Raw genomic sequence first — 22,525 nt, 5'->3', positions numbered from 1 at the left:
GCAATGCTTTTTTTGTGGAGGGTTCCTGCATTGGCATGCCTTGCCGATTCCATTACCGAGCGTTTCGCATGTGGAATGGAATCTGCAGTACCCAGAGAAACCCACTCGTACTCAAAGGTCTGCACAGATGGAGTCATTGAATCGTTTTTACCGTCGGATCTTGGCCACCAACTCCTTGCCTCCAAAGCGCTGGATCACAGGTGTACACACCAGCACGCCTGGCTAATTAAAATTCCAGAAACATTGTCTAAACGCCTCATCAATTGTATGGGTCTTTTTTTATTAATCCGGAGCATTACTACTGCAGATAAGCCAGCAATCTTTGATTGATAACTTATGAAAAACGCAAGCACACGTGTGTCACGACGTACATCGAGAGTTGTATTTAGTGCACACCACACACAGCTTTGCACTGTGACCACTGGTCCCACAAATACACGCTGTGCATGTTGCATGCAAGCCAAGATGATTTGAACCGCTTCAGAGCAGGGGTGGATTGATGCATCGATTCACCGATTTATATCGACTCTTGGGGGCTCGCGATGTGCACATCGAATTTGCATGTATAAGAAATCGATGTTTTTTTTAAATTCCTAAAATGTCTTATGTAAAGGGGTCAAGTCACCCCTGAGGTCAGCCACTGAAGGCGTTAACCGTTAACCGTAATGTTAAAACGGAATACATTCTTGAATCGTACTGCGCCACTTAATCGTGGCAATTCATTGAATCGCCACAGTTGGGTGGGATTAATCCACTCTTACTTGAGAGCCTGATGATGTTGAGCTCGTGCCAGTGTTCGAGCTCATCAATGTACACTAAACCTTGCACCCAGCGCCATCCGTGAACTTGAGCTGGTATCACAACTGCACACTTGGCCGCACGCGCATTGAAACAGGAGCAGCCATACTAGAATTGCAATGGGTGGATATTTTTTTGTTTCCTATTTGGTCATACCAGTATAAGAATATACAATTTTACAGTGCTAACATGTGCATTCATACTTGACGTGACAATGCAATGTTGAGCCTGGTTAATTACCGCACAGCGTACAGGGACTCTTGAAACACCAGAACATCAAACACAAGAATAAGACCTGGTCACCAGGCTTCGCTCTAACACGTTCATTACGCACCCAAAATCACAGCCACTGCTAATATTAACTAGAGGTGTAACGATGCACCGATTGATTGGTTAAGATCATTGTGTACGCTTACAATACATGCGTCGAGTCGTGTGTGTGATAATCTCTGCTTTATTATATTCTTACGTAGTGCAGTTCCACTTGATCCCTGCATCCATTAGAGGCCACGGCATACACCGCAAAGTTAAAGAGAGGATTGTGGAACGCATTTCACGATCCCAAATCGCGACAATTCATAGAATCTACGGGGAATTGGAGGTGGCAATGATGAATCGTTACTCCCCTACAATCCAAACATAATTGCCATGTTTGGTTACCAAAAAAATATATATCTTACCCTCATTTAGTGCATCTTGAATACCATTTATTAATTTTAAGTACAACTGCCTTGGTCTGAAGTGGTATAGGTTATTTTTTATTAGAGGTACACTGTTATGTTTATATCTATCCTATCAATATTCAAAAACATTATTTTTTTTCCTCAAAACCAGCATTCAAATAATCAACACCTATTGGACAAAGCAAGCTATTGGTTAACGCTGCCATTGCAACAAAGTGGTTTTCAAAGTGTATACGTCAAGCCAGTCTTTTGACTGAGAGCGGGGTGAGGAACCGACAGCCCGCGGGAAAGATACAGCTCGCCTTTTATTTCATACGGTCTGCAGCTACACGAAATTGCCTGCAAATGAGAGATCTATCAGGCACCACAAGCACCTTAGCTGCACTAATCAAGTGTCAGAGGGGAATGTTGGAGCTGGCAACACTACGTTTCTAATTTTAGAATGCCGAGTCATGTCTGTCACTGCAACGGCCCTTTTTATACTCGGTAGACACGCACATTTATTTTACGTGTTATTTTTGGATAGCTCTAAGTGCGTGTTAATGTGTAGTTGCCCGCCAAAGTTGTTTTCAAAGTCCCAATTCGGCCCTCCCTCGGTAAGGAAAAGGTTCCCCACCCCCGTCTTAAGAGGGACCTCGTCCACGCGGCCCGCACTCTCTCAACGATTCAAATCTTCAATGCCTACTGAGGCACGTCCTTGCCATAATCCCGTCTTGTGGTACCCGCGGGCGCTCCCCGATTTGGCTCCATGTGTTCACACGATTGCATGGAACAATTGCGATCCGACACACGCCGGTTCGGCTCGAGCAATGGACCCGTTGTGCTCCTTTTGTTCTCGTCCAACATCGGAGACGTAACACATCCACAGTTGTCGACTGTGCAGGGCACGGCACGGGCTTGGACGACCGATGTTTCCACAACTTTCAATGATACGTGCTAAACGCGCATTTGCTTACAAAGGACAGCGGATTCAAGCAATCCAATCGAAACCCTGAACGCGGTCAGTTTAACTGACAAAAACATTGTTGGCACTGGTATAGTTTAACTTAAATCTATTTTACAAAAAAAGGAATGCACCTACTGATATGACGTGAAAATAAATAGAATACTTTGAGCACCCCGCTTAATGTGTCAATAGACGATCACTTGTTACAGCCTCTGATATTTTATTACAGCGATCGTCCAAGCCTTCCCAAAGCAGCCACAATGCTTTCTTGTCCTTCCCCCGCACCCCCGATTTGCACGGTTGGCTATGTACGGTGCGAAATAAGTTTAACATAGGTGCATACAATGCTGGCGAGCCTCATCCCCATGAAGCTCAACTCAACTTAAATATCAGCAGTCTCGTAACGTGAGACATTCCCACCGTCAAGTCCCAAGCAACCTGCATTCGACATATCTGAAGCTATAAGCAGTCACCGTACATTTTAAAATCTAAGCAGAAGAAAAAAGGTAGCTCAGTTACAAAATAGTTGACAAAGCAGCATAATAATAAATCAGGTCCTAGGTTTTCCTTTCAGTTCTAGGTGACAGTGTCAATCGAAAACAAAATTTCCCCCGAAAAACAGACATAAGTTGGTTTGAAGTCAAATTCTCATCAGGGCATAATACACATACATCAACAAGCATCCTTCTGAGAAACCACGAAGCTTACGAACATCTAAACACATTATTGTATTGCCGACATCCATAATATTTTTGGATAAACAAAATAAGAGTACTTTTTTCCCCAGCACCAACGCCCCCCCCCCCTAAAAAAAAGAGCCAGAGAGCACCACGGTGGGTGTGAAATGAGAGTTGCAGACACAGCTGTAGCGCCGCTCATACCCAGATTCCTCGAATATTACACACGCATGCACAGAAGGGATTCCTCACTCCACTTCAAAATCCTAGAAAGCCATCGGCTATTGCTGACGGTGGGGATGGGGGTGGTGTCAAGGGGGGTTGGGACAATGCCCGAGTGAATTTTTTTTAAAGCAAGTCTTGCCAAGCCGGCAACAACCATCCAATCAGCTCGCTTTGCTCGGTTGTGCGATTTTTACGGCTGCTCAGAGGATAGGCGGATGAGGCACGGCCGGAGCTGATCCAGAGGGCCGAGCGGTTCGACGTTGAACAAAACCCCATCTTACATGGAGCTGCGAAAGTGAGCACACCACGATTTTGTACACCTATTACACGCAAAGCACTTCGTGGTCACACTCAAACACTCGCTACACAACCGTGGTCTGTCACGAGACTGCACAGTGCAAAGTGTGCCAAGTCGCGCCAGAATGCTTTTCTCCCGAGTACCAATCGACCTTGTGACGCGTGGTTCGGCAGGAAGGGGATCTCTCTACCGCTATCCTCATTAGAAACGTATGGCGAAAAAGTTAACCAACGCAGGCAGATCATACCGACACGCACACACACATACTTGGTCACAAACGTGTCAAGCACCCTTAGACGGTAACAGCTGTCCACATTCACCAAAGGCGGCTCACAGCACTTTTCCGAAGCACAGTGGAACCCTTCCCGAACCTTTCACTTAAAACGTGCGTGCACGTGCACAGATTTGCCACACACAGGATGCACGCACGCCACACGCAGCGATCTTTGCACCGAAATGTTCCAAATCTGAAATGGTCCAAATCTGCCCCTGTTCGTGGTTCACAGCAGGGATTGACTCCCCAGTGATATAAAATAGTTTTTACTTTTTCTTTAAAAGCCATACTTTATTTTCAAGGGCAAAACTTAATAGTCGAGAGGTTTGATTTTTTTTTGGTTTTGACAAACTGCAATGTGCAAATACCGCAGTTAGGTTTTTTTGAAATGTAGCTTAAGAGCATCGGGCAAACGAAGGTCGCCACCAGAGGGCAGATGCCTGCGATGACAGATTTTTCTCTGAAGAGACACACGACTGCTATTCTACAAGCGAGCATTAAGCTGAGCAGCAGTGTCAAGAGCACCAACAAAGTAACGCGTGAGCACATTGTGGCGATGGGCGCGCGCTCACTTGAACGCGCCCGGCACTTGAAACCGCGTGCACGCTCAGCGCCCAACGCACCAAATGATTGGCTCCTGATATATTTTTTGAAACCTTTCTTCTTTTAAAGCTCTTCATTAAAGCGAGATACAGACTTGTGTGTATACATATATGTCTGGCGAGAGCGGCTCTCTGTCCGCTCCCCCAAGCAGCAACATTCTACGTCTCGCCCCCTCTCTGGTGCATGTGCTCCTCAAGAGGAGCTCACCCTGTCTATCTCTCCACACTCGGAAAGCTGAACGAGCAGCTGATTCTGCTGGCGTCCCAGAGGCGGCAGTGCGGAAGCCCCCGTGCTTTCGTCCGGTCGCATTGGGTGGAGCAGTCGGCGCTAGCAGCGGTCGAGGTGGAAGCGACGGTGGCGGCTGCTGCTGCTGATGCTCACACGGGCATGAGCACCTCGGCATACTCGTCCTGCCAATCGTCCTCATCCACGTGAGGCTCCGCGTCGGCAGAGTCCAGCTGCCAAGAAAAAAAACGCATCACCCACGACGCCTGTCCGCACCATGGACGGATGAAACGGAGAGGAGCTTACGCCCCGGCCAGTGAGCCCGTTTTATCTCCATTCACTTTAACTCTCTACGTGGCAATGTGTACTGTGCGCCAGAGCCGTGGCCTCATGGTTACCGTATTGCACAATTAAGCCTGGCGCCGCCCTCCATTCAATTAATTGGTGGCGAGTTAAATCTAAATCTGTCCCAATGAACTAACCCACATTGGGACAGCATTCACAATTTATTTTGTGCAGGGTCCTGCATGGACGTCTCATTCACATCAGCGTGTGGCCATGTGTGCACTGCAGGCAGCGGTAGCATGGTGGTTGGAGCGCTACACTACTAACCGAACAATGCGAGGTCAAATTCCGCTCATAGCCAACGCCAGTTAAGATTGTCTGAACTGGTCCTGGATCTCCCCATCAGGCTGTTAAGGCTATACAGGGGATGTTTGTCTTTTTGTGTGCATCGCACTTTGTCCATGCATGCATCATCAGCGAATATCTCTTGCATGGCACAGGTTTAATTTTAACTTTACTCTGCTCGGCCTCATCGGATCAGTAAAACTATGTCACCATCGTCTTGTTTGGGATGTACGGCCGACTTCAGTACTTTTACACGTGGTGGGGAGAAACTGGGGGCGCGAGAGAGAAATCCCAAACAATCGGGAGCACACACGAACACACGCCGCTACAATTGAGACGTGCACTTGGGACCATAATGAAAGCAAAGTCGTGAACTGGGCCAGCGAGTTCGTCGGCCAGTTCAGAGGCGATGCACAACCCCCCCCACCGCCTGTGCCACTGAATTACGAGCGCGACGCGACCACGCTGCGGCGATGGGCGAGCGCCCACGAGGTGCGACGACCCGACCGCCGTGCCACCGCCTCGTCCCCCGAGAGGCGGCGCGACGTGTCGGCGGAGCACTCACGCAGCGCAGCTCGTGCGCGGTGAAGATGCGCGGCAGCAGAAAGTGGCGGAGCGGCACGGTGAGGATGAGCACGAAGGGGAAGGCGAGGGAGGCGGCTGTCGACATGACGACCCAGAGCAGCGCGAGGCACACGAACTGGATCGCCGTGTACATGTTCATGCGCCACGTCTTGACCTGCGGCGATGAAGGCGGCAGTGGTCGGGGGGGGGGGGTCAGGGGTTCGCGAGTCGCGTGGTTGAGAGTTGCGGGTTTGGTTTTTATGGAGGAGGACCTGAGCTTCATTGTTTCAGGCCGAGAGTTAACGGCTCGGGTGGGGGATAGGATTTTCATTCACAGTCTAAAAAAGGACATCGCATGTGCCAAGTGGACTGGGGCAGGATACAGTGCTAGAAGGGTGATGATCGACACTGAATCTCGGAACGCACAAGCGGTTTGTGTTAATTTTATTTAGAAAAGCGTAGCGCCTTTGTTTTAAAAGACATTGTACTCGCAGGAAAGAACTGTAGCGGCACGACCGCACTCTATGATAACTGATGCCTAACTGTGCCACACGCTCTCCCGCATGGCCTTGTGGGTGCCTCGATAAGCCTTTCTAACTTGAGGGCATACCGATAAAGTTATTTTCTTTTCAGTTTTCCTGATTCCATGGGAAAGGGTTGGACCTCGGTGTCTGATTACTCGGGAGTTGCGGCAGGGTTTGAATTTGGTGTCTGAGCTCGGAGTTCAGTGGCGCACAGACCTTGGAGGCGTAGGCCGAGTCCGGGTGATGCTTCGCCGGCATGAACGCAAGCAGCAGCCGGTCGTACATCTGGATGCCATTGACCGACGTAACGCCCATGTAGAGGAAGATGCCGAAGAGCACGGCGAGCGGAATCCTCCTGAGCACTTCCCCCAGCACCACCGAGAGGCCTGCAGGGGGCAGCGGCGCCAGCCACCACGGCTCGTCAGTTGTTACAATCGGCCACGTGGCCATTTCGTCGTCAATGGGTGGTCGTCGTGGAAAAATTCGATAATCCAACAACACAGATGTGTTTTTAGAGAACCTATTCTAGGTTCATCGGAAAGCATAACAAACACGTTTGATTGATAGTACTGTAGTGTATCATCACGAGTGGTCAAAATTGAAACTTTATGGGTGTCCTGGTCTGAACCCTATTTGTCCCGCAGCTCAAGTTATCTGTTGTTTCTCTTCCATATTACGAGCGTTGCATGAGGTTAAAATGTTCTGATTGGTGCCGGTGAACATATTTTATGTCACGAGAAGTGCCACAGCGGCGTACCGTTGTTGACCGGCCCATTTGGACCACTGATCACCACCCCACGGATGACCGCAAAATGAACTCACTCCATTCATTAATCTGCCAACTCTCAACAAAGCGCTCCTTTCTGGGCAAACAACTGTCGTGGGTTACCAAGAATTTCTAAGGACACCACTAATTTCACGGGCATCGATATCGTCACCATTCCCCATCTTAAGCCCTGCACAAAACTAACTCATCAAAACGGATCGTTAAGTCTTCCAATAAAGAAGAATCTCCCCCGCCCCCCCCCCCCCGTCAAAGGTGTGCAATGTAAATCGCGTGCCCTCGTGGCTGCTCACCGATGAGCACGGCCACCAGCAGCCCCGTTGCGCGCTGCTCCTTGACGCACTCGATGCGCGGCTTCTCCCCGGGCGCCGTCGCCTTGCTCATGACGGTGAGCGCGTTGACGTGCGTGACGGAGCGCACCGTGGCGGCCGTGAGCCAGGGCACGCCGAGCAGCGCGCTCGCACCGCCCATGAGCACGATGAGCAGCAGGTCGAGGTGGAAGCCCGAGCCCTTGACGAGACGGCGCTCGCTCTTGCTCACGATCAGCCTGCGGTGTCCAAAGAGGTTGGGGGGTGGAGGTACGAGCGGCGATCAATCACGATCACCATTTGGCCAGTGAGTGGCACGCCACTTGTTACAGATGTTTGTGGCTTGAGCCCAGCGTCCGCGCTGGTTAATACTGCGGAGGGCATTGACCAGAACTAGGCGCCGTCCGCCACACAGTCGACATTGCGGATCCCGTGACGTTATTCGAATAAAAGTTTGGTCACATATGCTGGTGTCACGTTCCAAATAAATTTGGCAAAATGTAATTTGGTAAAAATCACACTGAAAAAATACGCCCCCTTCTGGCAAACTGAAAGTTTCTATGAAACCTTAGCATTGAGCAATAATAATAGCCAGAATAGCAAGCTTACGTTGTGGTGGAAGGTAATGGTGTTATCGAGGTGTTTCGTGACAACGTTGTCTGGACAGGAAGTCACGTGTGGAGGGAGTGTGGGGACTGCCCCTTCTGCCGCAAGTGGAGCGGTGTGGGCGTTCCCCCTCCCCCTGCCCGTCACATGGAGGGAAAACCTCTTGTCAGTGTGAAAAGTGAACTAAAATTAGTGAGACTTTTTGGCTTCTGTGCTGCTGAAGTGGAACGAAGTTCACCAAGTACAACTCGGGAGCCAGGATGATACTCCTCAGGTAATAACATCATTATTTACTTTCTTTTTTAAAATGTGCAATTTACAACACAGTTCTTGGATGTGCAACCACTAGAGGCATTTTACAGATGTATAAGATAGGTGGGGGGGTGGTGGCACAGTGCAATCTTATAGATGATATTGAATACACTATTCAATGCAAGCCAATATACATTGTCTATAATGCATGGCATAAGAGTTATTGTTTTCTGACAGTATTATTGAATTTAAAAAAAAACTTGTGATAAATAAATGGCTTCCCATTTGTTATTGATTTATTTTTGACCTATAAATAAAACTGGGGCTGCAGCAACAGTCGATGTTGCCGTGGATTAATGTTCTCAGCACAAACAGAATATTATTAATTAGAGTTGAAACTAAGGTCACTGGAGCAAAATATAAAGGCTTCAAATAGCATTGCAAGTTTGAAGGTTAAAATAAAGTGTTAAAAAAAAGAATGTTAAGAATTAGCAATTATCCCAGCACGGAGGTTTAGGATTACCGGTGACAGCAGGAATTAGGATCAGCATTGCAGCTTAAAGAGTAAGGAGGCGACGTTGCTAAATGTCAGTGGTGCAACCACACCACACCATCGCTTCCTTCATTCTTATAGATCCACGAGTCGCACACCAGTTTGTTGGAGAGCCAAGCCACAACATTTACGTAACAACCCTTACTAGTTGGCTGTGTCGGGTGGTGGCGGGTTTAACGACACATATATTTACACGATCTAACCCAACAAAACCTCTTATGGATGATATTGGTCCAGAAAGCCTACGTGTTAATTCTTCGTCTTTGTCAACAACATACACATGCCATTCCAGTGCCTGTCTCGGTAAGCTGCCCACACCTCCATCCTGCACACGTGTCCCATTCATAACAACCTCTTCCCGAATGCATCTACAATGCTTTCATGAACTTTCAAGTTGCTTGCCCTATTATTTTACAACATTCTGGGCATCCTCTGCACCTTGATTCAGTCCAGGAGGTCTTGCCGTTTTGTGAAACTGAAGTTTCAGGATAGAGTACACACAGCTGGTTGGATTCCCGTCATTTTTTTGGGCGGACTCACGTGGTGATCTGCGTCTCCATGAAGATGAGGATGAAGACGAGCGCCGCTGGCACCACGCACGCGAACATCATCCACACGGGAAAGGTTGATCGCACGCCCAGTGGATTCACGAGCCAACTGCGCTGGTCGGGCGACGTCACCGAGAACCCGTCTGGAACTGCGAGCTTCTGCGAACGGTAAAAACGGGGTGGTGGCCATTGGCATCAGATTTGGGGTGGTGTCGGTATTGGCGTCAATGTAATAATTATTTTTTTCTATAGTGCCATCATAACATGGCAAGACATTATAAAGACATACTTCTGTTGAACTGATTCCAGACCAAACACTACAGGAAATACGACAGTGGCATCAGCTCTAGGTTTCAAAGGCTTCCAGACCGGCCTGTTTATTTAGCTCATGTCAAATACCTTGGGTCATTGGAAGAACGTGACCGTTACAGCAAAACTATTTCCGCTGCAGCGCAAACTGTTGCGACACATTAACTACGTTTCTGAAAATCGTTTCAAATGATGCTGCTCACAGCCATCGAGCATGCAGTCAAGACAATGACTGGACAAACGGGGCATTTGACAAGGGTCCACAACTCCAGAGGAGCCAATGAAAAAACAAAGCATTACATGTTTTACGAGTAGAAACAGGAGTGTTTATGCTTAGAGTGACGTGGTGCAGTTACCACTCCAAGGACAGGCTTTTAACCATGCTGACAATGGGATGACTGCCATGATTGAGTATTATCTTGTGGTCAGAACACCCATTGGTTCGAAATGCGTTCCTGCAGCCAATTAAGTGTGGCTGTAATTGGCTGTAATTAGCTTAACTTGCACGTATAAGTGAAGTGGATGATCACCCGCAGATAAGTGGATTACCACTTTGTTCACAATTTGTGGGACTTGCACGTGTGAAGGGGGAATGACTCATCTCCCCAGCAGGGTGATGAATTTCTTGCTCACAATTGGGTTGGTTTTTCATATGCCTGAAAACTTGTCAAATTAGGTAGGCAGCCACGTGTGACGATGGTTTAGGGGGGAGCTGCTCTCCCATTGGCTAGGGATGGCCAGGGGCTGTGTATAAAAGGAGAGCTCAGAGCATAACGGAGGGGATAGAGGGCTTGGGGACACCAACTGCCTGCAGTGGAAGGGAGCTGCACTCCCAGAGGCAGCCATGGGCACACATTTCTCACGTTTCGATGGGGACCTGGTTTACGCGATAAATCTGCTTAAATCAAAAACATGGACAATCCAAAAACATCTATACATGGTAAATTTGTGACTGGGAAAGTCGTGCATCAAACGTGCTGCAACCAACACAACAAGGCTAGTGGAATGCATCGCATATAGAAAATCTCTGGTGCAAAACGGCACCGAGGCGCACAGAGTCGACTTTACAGCCCGCTGCCAAGTTTGACGCTGTGAGTAAAGGCCTACACTACACCGTAGTTTGATGGTGCATTGATATAATGGGAACTTTATGGATCGGTGGAACATCTGTACCAGAGTCGAGGCCACGGTGCGCTCAAGGACAACGGGAGTGAGGTAGGGCCAACCCAAGGAGGAGAAGGCTACCTCCTACCTGTCGAAACAATCTTAAGTGCCAAGCATTGTGGGGAGGAGGGCAGCTGAACCTGCGTGTAGGTGTCGGGGATGGCGGAGTCGACCAGCACCATGATGAGGATAGCGATGGGTACTCCGAAGTCCCCGATAACCCGCCGCACCTGCAGCACCGGTGCAGAACTTTGGTCACTGTCGGTTATTGCCTTCGTAAGCCTTCTCGGGCATGGGTGAGCACAAGCGTGGGCACGTATGTGCGGAAGCGTTAATGTGCATGTTTGTGTGTAAGTTATCCGTTTTTGTATGTTTTCAGATTGGTGTGGTAGGAATTGGTTGACTTGCATCCCACTGGGATTTTTTGCACACAGCGTTGAAATACGGTGTTTTTTTTCCTGGAAGACTTATTTTTTCCAGGATTTTTCTGTTGTGTGTAGTCACTTTAAGATGTTTCTTGTTCATGTTTATGTTTTGTAGCGGCTGCACCCGAGTCAAGAGCCGCATGGCTCACGGGTTATACCTAATAAATGAAATTAAATGGTTTCAAGTTTATTTTTACGTGACAGATTAGGGCAATTTCATTACCTGGGTTACCAATGTGACAAAAGCAAACAAAGTAAAAAAATCTCTCAAAACAAAAGCCGTCTCACATGAGGAATTTTATATTGTATGTGTGGGTTCGTAATGCGTTCCATTTGCTGCGTGTTAATGCGCACGTTTCATGCTCCCGTACCTTTCCGGCAAGGAAGCGGCTGTTCTTGAGTTTGCGTAGGAAAAATGCGATGAAGAATGTGCCGGACATTAGCACCAAAGATAGCAACGAAGTGTTGGGCTGGCTTGGCATCTTGGTGGGCGCATCGGTGTCGTTCCTTGCCGCCGCCGTCGCCGAACCAATGACCATGCTCACATTGCCCCACACTCCACTACCGGCCAAGTCTGTACCTCCTATGGTGTAAGTCTTCAGCAGGGGATGCTCTTTGAACACCTGTTTCAGGGACGTGTGGGAAGCAGACGCAAAACGGATGAGGAGAATGTGCAATGTAGTACAAATAATTCCTTCCCCTAAAATGTCTTTTCAGGACAGGATGAAGCTCCTCGCTGTTCCTGTTCCGTCCCCCATGGGAGAACAAAACTGTTACATTACTTGCGTGTGGTAGCCCCTAATCCCTGGAGTAACCGAGGGTGACGACGTTTTAAGGTAAAAGACATGCCATCCTTGTCCCACTTTAAAATGAAATTTTGGACCTCGGATTTCTTTTCACGTATGTGCAGACTAAATTCATTTTGTATGGTGCATCCTTCAAGTCTTGAATTTTGTCCTGTTTGTTACCATGTCGATGCTCACATTTTCCATTTGGAACTTGACCATGTACAGTTTTTTTGGCTCGTTTACAGTAGCTAGTGCCCTTACGTAACCAGGTCATAATTTAACAAAAATTAGCCTTCATTGCCCAATGAGTTTTACGGGTGTCCAAAATGAAACCTAATGACGGGTACGAGCAGACCACCCAGCAGTGGATTGGGAAGAGCTGAAAGTTATTAACCAGACCATGAAAGGTCTTCCCCTCCTGCCTGACCAGTAGCTACACACATGACTGCACCTGATTAGCACGGTTGGCTAGGTACGGTGCAAAAGAAGTGCTGCAAACATGCAGAGAACAGCTGATTTAAGGCACTTGACTTTCTGTACTGAGCTTATGGCTCAATTAAAACTTTATTTATGCATTATTACACCACTTGTTGCTCCAGGCATGACCTCCAAATTATAGCCACAGATGTCTCCCAGTTAGTCTTTCCCCCCCCCCGCCACCCTTAATAAGCCCACACCTGCCCAATACAGTGACAGTTTATCAAAGTTGCTGCTCTTTCTCCTTATTTTGTCGGCACGATGTTGTGGTGGGAGCAGCTGCAAATGACCCTGCACACTGACCTTGAAGAGCTTGTAGAATGTCTCGTAGATGAAGATGATGGAGATGAGGATGGAGAAGATCTCCTGCGTGAAGCGCGAGATGTAGCGGACGAGGAAGCTGCCCTCAAAGGCGACCGTGAGCAGCACGATAAGGATGAGCCAGAAGCCGATCCACAGCCGCCCTGTCAGGTACTCCACATCCTGGGACCAGCAGAACTATGTGGAGAACAGGGAGGGGATTAAGGTTTTTTTTTTATTTTTGTTTTATCAGGATAAGTTTTACCACATCCAAAGCAAAATCGGTCATATTAACCAAAACCTTGCATGTGTCCAGGCCATGCCCTGCAAACCATATTTTAACGAACGGAACAAGTAAACGATAGTTTACAAGCCAACGAAATACCATGATGCCCACCGTTGGGACGGGGATCAAAGGTGAGAGGTGGCAAGCAAAACCTGTGCATTTGCCTCCCAATTCCCCCTCATGTTCCCAACACCAAGTCAATGCCAGGACTGGGTGGAGAGAGACGGCAATGGACACTGCCATCTCCCGGGGAGAGTATACGTACGGAGAAAAAGGCCTCTTCGAAGACGAGGAGGGGTCCCGAGAAGCCCACAATAAGCAGCGGCTGGGCACTGAGCAGAGCGAAGAATATGCTCTGGATGGAGGTGGAGATGATGAGCTCCGACACGCCGATGAGCCCTTGCGTTTTCTCCCCTGTGTTGGGACGAGGAAAATGGTGTACCGATTGCATTAAGACTCCACCAAAGGGCGAGGAGCCAGGCGGCTGCCACGACGGGAGGTCTCGTAGTTTTGTAACTGCAGAAATAAAGGTAATTTTGAAGGGTGAAGAATATAAAACACTTTTCTTGAAATTTGGATCGAGATGGGGACGGAGGTCAAGATGGGCGTGGGAAATGAGCGGGTGAGAATTTATCACTTTGGTTTGCTAAGGTTTATTGGGGGGGGGGGGGGGGGGGGGATCGTTAAACTGCCTTTTTAAATAAAGTATGCCAAAAGGCATCCATGTGCCCACACCACGTACATATACACACATGCATTCATACACAGGTTCTTGGTTGAGGCTACATTCGAATGGAGGCACACTCATTAATCTGCTTTTCAAAAATTTATACACTAAGGTGGAAGAACCAACACAGGTTGTGTGAACATTTTCATAAAAATGCTCCCACCACAAAATACCCTTGTGTAATGAGTTTTAGCCCAGATAACTCTATAGACTTTACGGTGTACATGGGGGTAGTAGGATTTGTATTGTTCATTGGAGTGTTCTCCCAGCACTGATGTAGATTCACTCCACAAAATGTGAATGATGAGCAATATAGGACAAGTTTAAATATCAATTGTTGGTATTAAGGACAAATGCCATAATGGAGTGTCTCTGGGTACTATAAAAAACTACCCACAATAGACATTCCCAAGATGCACACAGAGTAGAAAGACAGACCCACTGTGTAGCCTTAACAGACTGAGGCAAGTGCTGTTCAAGAGCACCTACTGAAGACCAGCATAGCACACTAGAGGGTGAGTGGCTACCACCAGGCCTGGCTGCCTTTGGCTCCTGAGTGATGTTTACAGACAGCACCCCAGGTACCCATTTGGGGTTGAGTGGTCCTCGCTATAAACCAGTTACACAAACAACCGTGATTTGCCACTCAGTGCTGGTGATGTCACCAAAGTGCTTGTGCCAGCCTGTACTGTGAAGTGTTAAAAAGCTTGCTGGCAGGGGGCAAGGGACAGACCCAAGTGCCATGGGTTGACTGACAGATGACTGACAGATGCACCAACCGAACACACCACTGGCACCTTGCTATATTTCAGCTGCCTGGTGCTCTTCACACAGCTGTGAGAGTTGCTCCTCCAACCTCTGCTGTAGGGTGCCTCCAACTGCCCAGTAGCACCCTTCATAATGCCCCTGATATCAGTCCTGGGCAAATCCAATCTCCACATCTTCCTGCACCAACAAGCGAGCTTTCCTTTACCCTGGATGGTGGCTGTTTTAGCCTCCTCTTATCAGCCTCAACAGATGCTGCTTTGGGCATGTGGGTTACATCACCCAGCCAACACAGCCTTCCCTACTGGAAGAGCTGGCCAATGGGAATGTGCCCAGATTTTTCAAGGATGCGTGAGCTCCTCACAATCCAATTTGGTTAAATCCAGGCTCTTAGGCAGGTCAACCTGACATTTTAAAACCCAGTGCAGCTGCTATCTCGAGTCCATGCTCTGCAAGCATAGAGAAGAGCACATGACTGTAACCAAAAAGACTGGAACCTTTGTGGAGCAAGGAACTAGGTAGCTTCTACAATGTTGGGAAGCTTATGAAAAGAAAGTTACACATGCAGTTGGACCTCTGGTGCCAAAACAAGCCAAAAGCACAACCCCAGGTACAGCAGCTTATCCACCCTCTCGAATGCCCCATCACTCATAGGAAGCCAAAGGGGTTGTGTGTGGGCAGACATAGCACCCAGGAAGGTACTTGGTGTTGGTTGGGGCTGATAGTAAGGCCCCACCTCTTCCTGGCATGCTCCAGGTCAATAAGCAGCACCTCCAACTCAGAGCAGCAAGGGGCATGCATAGCATGGTTGACCAATAGGGTGCCATCCCTTGACCATAAGCAGACATGCATCAGCCTCTAGGTGGCATCTAAATTTGACATGCCTCTGGTATAGCCATGAAAACCTGTAGCCAAAAATGAAATGAGTGGGAGCCAGAACACATCAATGCAGCACCCCATATTAAGTCCTTAATGACTGAGCAGTTGCACCCCCCCCCCCAAAAGCATGAACAACCAAGAGCCCTGCCTGGCCTGTTAGTATCACACGCCTGCACCAGGTCAACGCACCTGTCCCTTTACACAGTGCTTGCCACACATGAACCACAACACCTTGCTAACCATGTCAAGGAGCAGAAACCACAACTTGAATGTCACAGCAGCTTTTGGCTAGCCACCAAACAAACTGAGGGAAATGCACACAATCAGATGTGCTTCTGCAGCCATCTGGACTGCTCTTCCTTCCACTCTTAAGCCACTGGCGCTATGCACTTAAAAATCCAAATTAAATGGTAATTTCTTTAAAACTGTGCTGGTTGGTTTGTCCTACCACCACACCTTCAATTAGCAAGGTTGGCTACTTACAGTGCAAAGGTGGATCTGCATATGCAGAGATATTGCAGGAACAGTGCATGGTCAGGAGGGGTAATTACTGAGGGGGAACCATCTGGGAAGTTCAGGAACAGGCGAGAGAGTTTGAGAAAAGGGTCATGGCTGGGGGCAGAGCGAGGGCCGGGCCAGCAACAAAAGGAGGCAAGAGCCAAGGTTCTCGGGGCTGCCATGGGACTAGGGTTAACTGTGGTTGCCACTTGTGTGTCATCCCTGACCAAGTTATTTACTTTAAGGGCCCTAAATAATCAATAAAGACACCTCTACCGTTCATGTTGTCCAAGAGTCATGACACATACAGCAGCAATGCAGGTCCAATTGATATTCCCTACACCTCTGCCTCTGCTGTAGCAGTGGGGAAAAAGAATAAGGCATTTGTGCAAGATGCCTCAGGGCCTGAAACCTCACTGGAGCAGTTCCACAAATGTTTCCTCAGCATGCCTGGAAAAAAACATTGATTAATCCTTGCGAGGATCTTTCCTGGCACACTGAGGGAGGAGATGCCCAGGTAGTAATTACAATCAGTACAGTCTCCCTTAGAGGGAGTCCACCTGTCAAATCCTGCAGAACCCATGTGTTTATGTCATAGGGAAGTTCACAAACAGATGCCACCCTACCTGACAAGTTAACTTGGGAGATATCTGCCTGGCACACAGGCACCAAAATACACAGAACCAATCACATGCGCACACACAGATGTACAAAGACAGATTTCCCCAAATAACAAGTCGGACTGTTGGGGCAAGTGCTCTTAGGAAGTGCCCATTAAGGATGGCACAGCATACTAGGGTGGGTGACTAGCAACAAGCCCAGCCACATGTCCTTCCAGTGGTGATGTTTTACACGACTGCTCAGCACTACACATCCACTACTCAACTGCTGTGTTACCCCCCACCCACCCACACACACACTTATCACCCTCTCATTCTTACATACCCAGCAGTCCACCAAAGGTGATGGCAGGGGAGAGGGCAGCAAAATAGATGAAGATGACAGCCGCAAGGCACTGTGGGTCCACGGCGTCCTTGATGTCGCTTGGGTAGAAGGGATAGCGACGCCGCGCGTCACGAACCACCCCGCCAAACGGCCGCCCCGTTCGCTGCAAGGGGTCCTCCACATCCCGGTGAGGATGGTGCCCGCCACCGCCACGACCCTCCACCCCACTCCGATCGGTCAAATTGCTCTGCACTGCCACCACTGACCAAGCACGCGGACAGTCATGCCCGCCTAGGAAGCATGGCACGCTGCGCCATGAATGCATCATCAGCCATGATCAAGCCACGACGGTCCTAGGTTGTAAAAATCTATCTGGCACAAACACTCACACCAGCCTGTTTCGCTGTTTAATTTACACATGCTTCACACGTCTCACTCGCACGACCCACACGTTTGACACATTCCGCACGTCTTAGGAGTGTCCCGCATGTATCTCCTACATGTACCATGCACATCCCACACACATACAGCCGCCCCCCCCCCCACCCACAAGCGCACCCCTGGTGCTCTGGACAGGCGGTTCTTCCCGCGGGTGGCGCCGCCCATCCTCCTCGCGCCGCTTCTGCAGCATGTCGCGCTGGAAGGCGGCGACGGAGCGCAGCAAACCCTCGTCTGTGAGCTCCGACGGAGGTAGCACGATGCTGCAGTCCAGGAACTCTGTGATGGCGGTCAGCAGGTCCTGCCGCTCATCCGCCAGATACGCTGCTTCATGGAAATCCTACCCAGGCGTGGGGGGTGGAGGCAAGGGGTCGCGAGTCAGAATCGTGGGGTCGGAGGTAAGGTTGGCCAGAAGGAAAGATAGATGGATAGTGTCTCATTACCATTTATTTATGAGATGGATTGCAAAGGGCATTGAAGTGATTCGTAAAGGCCTTGATAGTGTACCAAAAAGAGCCATTAGAAGACTGGAAATTTGTGAGATGAGCACCTGAGGTTGAATGGAGGAAATCAGTTGGGCAGCCATAAAGAGAAACAGAGTGGGGTACATAAGTGGTAAAAGTAATAAGAGGTGCTGATTCATAAAATTATGGGACGCCATCGATGGCCATGGAAAAGAAAGCTGCTAAAATGAAGTTTAAGTTAAGGCAGTATGGAGGGAACGTGCGTCAAGAAACTGCCTATCGGCAAAGAACTCATGTAATAATCACAAACCGGTTTCTACACATGGATTAACAACGCACTATCCACTACTCTTGCCACGTAACGGGGCGTCGCGAACCGACAGCTCGCACAGGGCTGGGTGGGCATGCCGGGCACGGCACCTTGTCGGACATGAGCGTGGAGATGGAACGCCCGATCTCATGGTAGTCCACGCTGGCCTGCTGGGGGCCCAGCAGCACGAAGAGGAAGCGCACCGGCACGGGCACCTCTAGCACGGACTCAAGCACCACGCCCTCGCTCAGCCGCACAAACGCCATCGCCGGCTGCTGCAGGAAGTCCACGCAGCCTGCGAACACAAGCGGCAGACACACACACAATGCCACCGCCGGCGCATTGACGCCAGTTGATTTTGGAGAAGCCTGCGCAGGTATGCCAAAGGGCTGGACTGGGCCACTGGGGCGGCCAGGCATTTGGTGTCATAAGCCAGTTCTGGAGTTGAGATGTTGGGCCCAGTGTGTGGTAGCCAAACTCCAGGACTGGCCTCTCTGGTCAAATGCCTGTTAGCACAGTGGCCGAGTCACAACTTGGCAAACTGTACAGGTGAGTGGAAGATGTAGGCGAGTGGTAAGTGTCGGTCAATGGCAAGGGCAGGTGAGTGGAGCGCGTTGAGCAGAGAGCGTGGTTGAGCAGACTGCTTTGATGCCCACCCACAAGGACGATGGTGGCCTCCGCCCCATGTGGGATCTTCTCCAGAAGCTTGAGGTCTGGCCGAGACTTATTCCTGGATAGGGGGTCGCTCCCCGTTGACACACTGTCCTTCTGCTGTCCGAAAAAAATTACATAATACAAATAAGAGATTTTGATTTAAAGCTTTTCGTGACTGCAGGGATTCATATTCTTGGTTCTTTTGGTAAAGTCACGTAGAAGGGAAACAATAAAATAATAAAAATATAAAACAATAAAATTGTCACGACGTTTCGACTGCAACACAAGCAATCATCATCAGGTGCGAAAACCACAGCAAGAAAATTTGAAAAAAGTGGCGTTTTTTTTTACAAACAAACTGAGGGCACCCCAATGGGCTCCCCTATCTCCTGTTGTAGCCAACATTTTCATGGAGAAATTTGAGACTGACGCCATCCAGACTGCCACTCTGCGCCCAACCTTATGGAAGAGGTACGTGGATGACACTTTTGTCATCTGGCTACATGGCCGGCCTGCTCTAGACCAATTCCTCGACCACATCAATTCCATACACCCAGCCATCAGATTTACCATGGAAGTCGAAAAAGATGGCAAGCTACCTTCTTTGGATGTCCTAATAAAAAAGAGACCTGATGGTTCAATGAGCTACTCTGTCTACAGGAAAGCTACCCATACGGATGCTTACCTGAAACCGGATTCTCACCACTATCCATCCCAGAAGAAGTCCCTCATCAAGACTCTGCACCATAGAGCCCAATGGATATCCGACCAGGAACACATAGCAGTGAACTCAAGCACATACACCAAGCTTTTAAGGCTAATGGTTACTCCGACTACACAATCCGCAAAGCTATCACTCCAACCATGAAGAAGGACCCTCTTGAGGAGCCTTTCAAAACCATTACTTTACCCTACATTGCGGGGATCACAAAAAAGATCTCCAAAATCTTGAATAAACACAAGATCCAAGTCCGATTCAACACATTACATAAAATCCGTGATCTGGTTCCGTCTGTACAAGATGTGATTCCGGACACACAGTACCCTGGCGTCTACAAACTAAGTTGCCTCTGTGGTAGTAGTTACATTGGAGAAACCAAACGACATGTCTCAGACCACATTCGTGAACACAAAGCAGACCTAAAACAAGGTAGGACTAACACCTCGGCCATGGCAGATCACTGTTATAATTCAGTAGGCTCACATGACATTGACTTCTCCAAGACAGGTTCTTTGCAAGCCATCTGGCTACCATGAGAGATTCGTTCATGAGGCTATCCACATATACAAACACAGAGACAATTTCAACCGAGAAGATGGATTCTGGCTTAGCAATCATTGGAAGGATTTGATAAACAATTTCGGGTCTTAATTGATTGTTCACGCTTACGGTGGCTTTCAGACCGCATCCATTATTTTCGTCTCTCCCCTCTTCTTTTCCGAACATAGATGGACTGGTCCATCTGAACAAACTGCCAAATCGCTCTCCGTGGTGCTAACGTTAAAAAACGCCACTTTTTTCAAATTTTCTTGCTGTAGTTTTCACACCTGATGATGAGTGCTTGTGTTGCAGTCGAAACATCGTGAGAATTTTATTGTTTTATATTTGTATTATTTTATTGTTTCCCTTCTACGTGACTTTACCAAAAGAACCAAGAATAAAAAGAGATGTTAAGACAGAGGCGTTCAATGTCAGCCTATGGTCTTGCCGGTCAATGTAACGAAGCTGCTGCAAACACATCACACAAAACAGATTTCAGTGTTAGCATTTAACGAGCCAAGCATTGATGCATGCAGCCTTAATTTTATGGATGTACACTGCCACCTTATTCAACGTTCATATTTTAGCTTATAGGACAATCGATTATTAAATCATGTTTATTGATGTCCTCTATACCAAAGTGATGAGCTATATCATGGACTTTTCATCTTGCTTTAAGGCTTAGATGAAAGAGCCATCTGATTTATTGATGCATTAGAACAGGCGACTGTGACCTTATCAATTAAAATATTACTGTACACATAAAACAACTCTGAGTCAATGCCACCAGTTCACTTCAGTGTCTGACTCAGGGGGGCTCCAGGTATCTCATCATCTTGAACGATAACATTACATGAGAGAAAATTACATTGACTTGCGACTGTCCCAGCAATGCAAGCAAGTGGTGAGATGCTGCATTCATAGCAAAGCTTGGTAAGACTAGGACTTCAAGCCTATGCCTGCTGAGCGCTTACGCACACCCAGGAACGTGTGTGTGCACCTTAAACGAGCACGCTGGGGAGACAAATGCGGACCAGCATAATGCTGGGCCACCTTCCCCTACGAGTGCCATGCCAGCCTTCATAGGTGCTCGCTAATAGCACTTGCCCCAACAGCCTCCGTAGGCTACGTGGTGGTGGGGGGTGGGGGTTGGGGAATATTTGTCTTTGTGCGAGGCTCCCACCTCTTGCAGATCACTCATCTCGATGGCGCCGTCCCCCACGAGGGGCTGGGTGACGGACGGCTCGCCCCCCGCGTGGTTCTGTGTCCCGTGGGCACTGGTGGCCGAGGTGCCCGACAGCAGCGAGCTGAGGCTCGCCGCCGAGACGTTGCGGTGTAGGAAGGAGGAGGTCGTCTCCTTCGCGTCGTTGGGATGCCTGTGGAGAACGCACGCGCGCTCCCAGAGGGAGCCGCTCTTTGCACGCGTCCTGAAATGAAGCCCGCGATTTTGATGTGCGTTTCCCGAGTTTTGATGTGCGTTTCCTGAGAGGGGAATGGCTTAGCGAGTGAATTAATAAGATAAAGTCATGTTTAACCTTATGTCAATCCATTGATCTGATCGATGGAGGCCTCCCCGCTCCGCATTGGTTGTGGGAGTTGTTTGACCATACTTCACCACACCAGTCAGTGTGAGTTGGTGGAAAGAGGTAGGTGCCCAGGACCGGTTCAGATATCCCTCCTCTACAACATTCACCGTGGCTGGGAATCGAACTCGGGACACTGCTTTTTCATGTTGCAGTGCACCAATCATTGCACCATTGCTCCCCAAAACTATGCCCAAATTACTCTATCACTTCAGGGCCAGATCTTCTAAAATAAACAATATTGCTCAACAAAGTGTTCAGTAGAGGGGCAGTCAATAGTGATGTCGGGAATGTTGCTGAAACGATCTGATGTTATTGCAACGTTCTGACCGGAACATCTGTGAATAAGAGCTTCATAGCTCATCGGATTCCTCCAGTATAAATAAATATTCTTAATAATTATTATGACCCACAAGGGCGATGACACCGATAAAAAAGCCCTTGTATTTTATACCGCACTTGCCCGTCTGTGTGCGAGTCATTGTATTGTCTTAGAACTGCACTCACTCTTCTTTTGTTACCCCACCTGTGTCCGCTGCCTGTGTGCGAGCGAGCGAGCGGTCGTGGAGTTTGCTTAGCGACGCGCACCTGTGTCTGAGCAGCAGGGCGCGGAGAACGCTCGCTCGCTCCTGTTCCGTGATCTGGTCCGAGATGATCATCTGCTCGACCACCTGGTGCGTGATGCCTGCGAGGCTCTTCTGCTCCAGGTCCAGCAGCACGGTCCCTACGCGGCCGAGAACGCGAGACGTACGAG

The 22,525-nt window shown here is 48.8% G+C and overlaps 1 protein-coding gene across 8 annotated transcripts in view; it reads right to left on the bottom strand.

Moving 5' to 3' along the window:
- Nucleotides 1-259: 259 nt before the first annotated feature.
- LOC116940906 (band 3 anion transport protein-like) overlaps nucleotides 260-22,525 on the bottom strand; it is a 72,331-nt gene continuing 50,065 nt past the window's right edge. For 7 of the 8 annotated variants that reach the window (XM_076066152.1, XM_076066151.1, XM_076066153.1 and 4 more), the window contains 15 exons: nucleotides 22,360-22,495; nucleotides 21,372-21,564; nucleotides 18,930-19,044; nucleotides 18,384-18,568; nucleotides 17,620-17,839; nucleotides 17,062-17,322; nucleotides 13,513-13,661; nucleotides 12,965-13,159; nucleotides 11,768-12,019; nucleotides 11,112-11,201; nucleotides 9,491-9,657; nucleotides 7,525-7,778; nucleotides 6,664-6,833; nucleotides 5,925-6,098; nucleotides 260-4,962 (listed from right to left, as the gene is read on the bottom strand). In XM_076066152.1, coding sequence (XP_075922267.1) covers nucleotides 4,882-4,962; nucleotides 5,925-6,098; nucleotides 6,664-6,833; nucleotides 7,525-7,778; nucleotides 9,491-9,657; nucleotides 11,112-11,201; nucleotides 11,768-12,019; nucleotides 12,965-13,159; nucleotides 13,513-13,661; nucleotides 17,062-17,322; nucleotides 17,620-17,839; nucleotides 18,384-18,568; nucleotides 18,930-19,044; nucleotides 21,372-21,564; nucleotides 22,360-22,495 — 2,642 coding nt within the window. In that variant the 3' untranslated portion in view covers nucleotides 260-4,881. The remainder of the gene's footprint in view (nucleotides 4,963-5,924; nucleotides 6,099-6,663; nucleotides 6,834-7,524; nucleotides 7,779-9,490; nucleotides 9,658-11,111; nucleotides 11,202-11,767; nucleotides 12,020-12,964; nucleotides 13,160-13,512; nucleotides 13,662-17,061; nucleotides 17,323-17,619; nucleotides 17,840-18,383; nucleotides 18,569-18,929; nucleotides 19,045-21,371; nucleotides 21,565-22,359; nucleotides 22,496-22,525) is intronic. The other variant, XM_076066155.1, reaches the window with a different exon arrangement.

Source organism: Petromyzon marinus, chromosome 10 (assembly GCF_048934315.1).
Source record: "Petromyzon marinus isolate PM22_M1 ecotype Great Lakes invasive population chromosome 10, UKy_Petmar_22M1.pri1.0, whole genome shotgun sequence".
Classification (NCBI taxonomy): Eukaryota; Metazoa; Chordata; class Hyperoartia; order Petromyzontiformes; family Petromyzontidae; genus Petromyzon; species Petromyzon marinus.
Note: the sequence above shows the minus strand (reverse complement) of the source record. Positions and strands in the feature narration are given on the sequence as shown.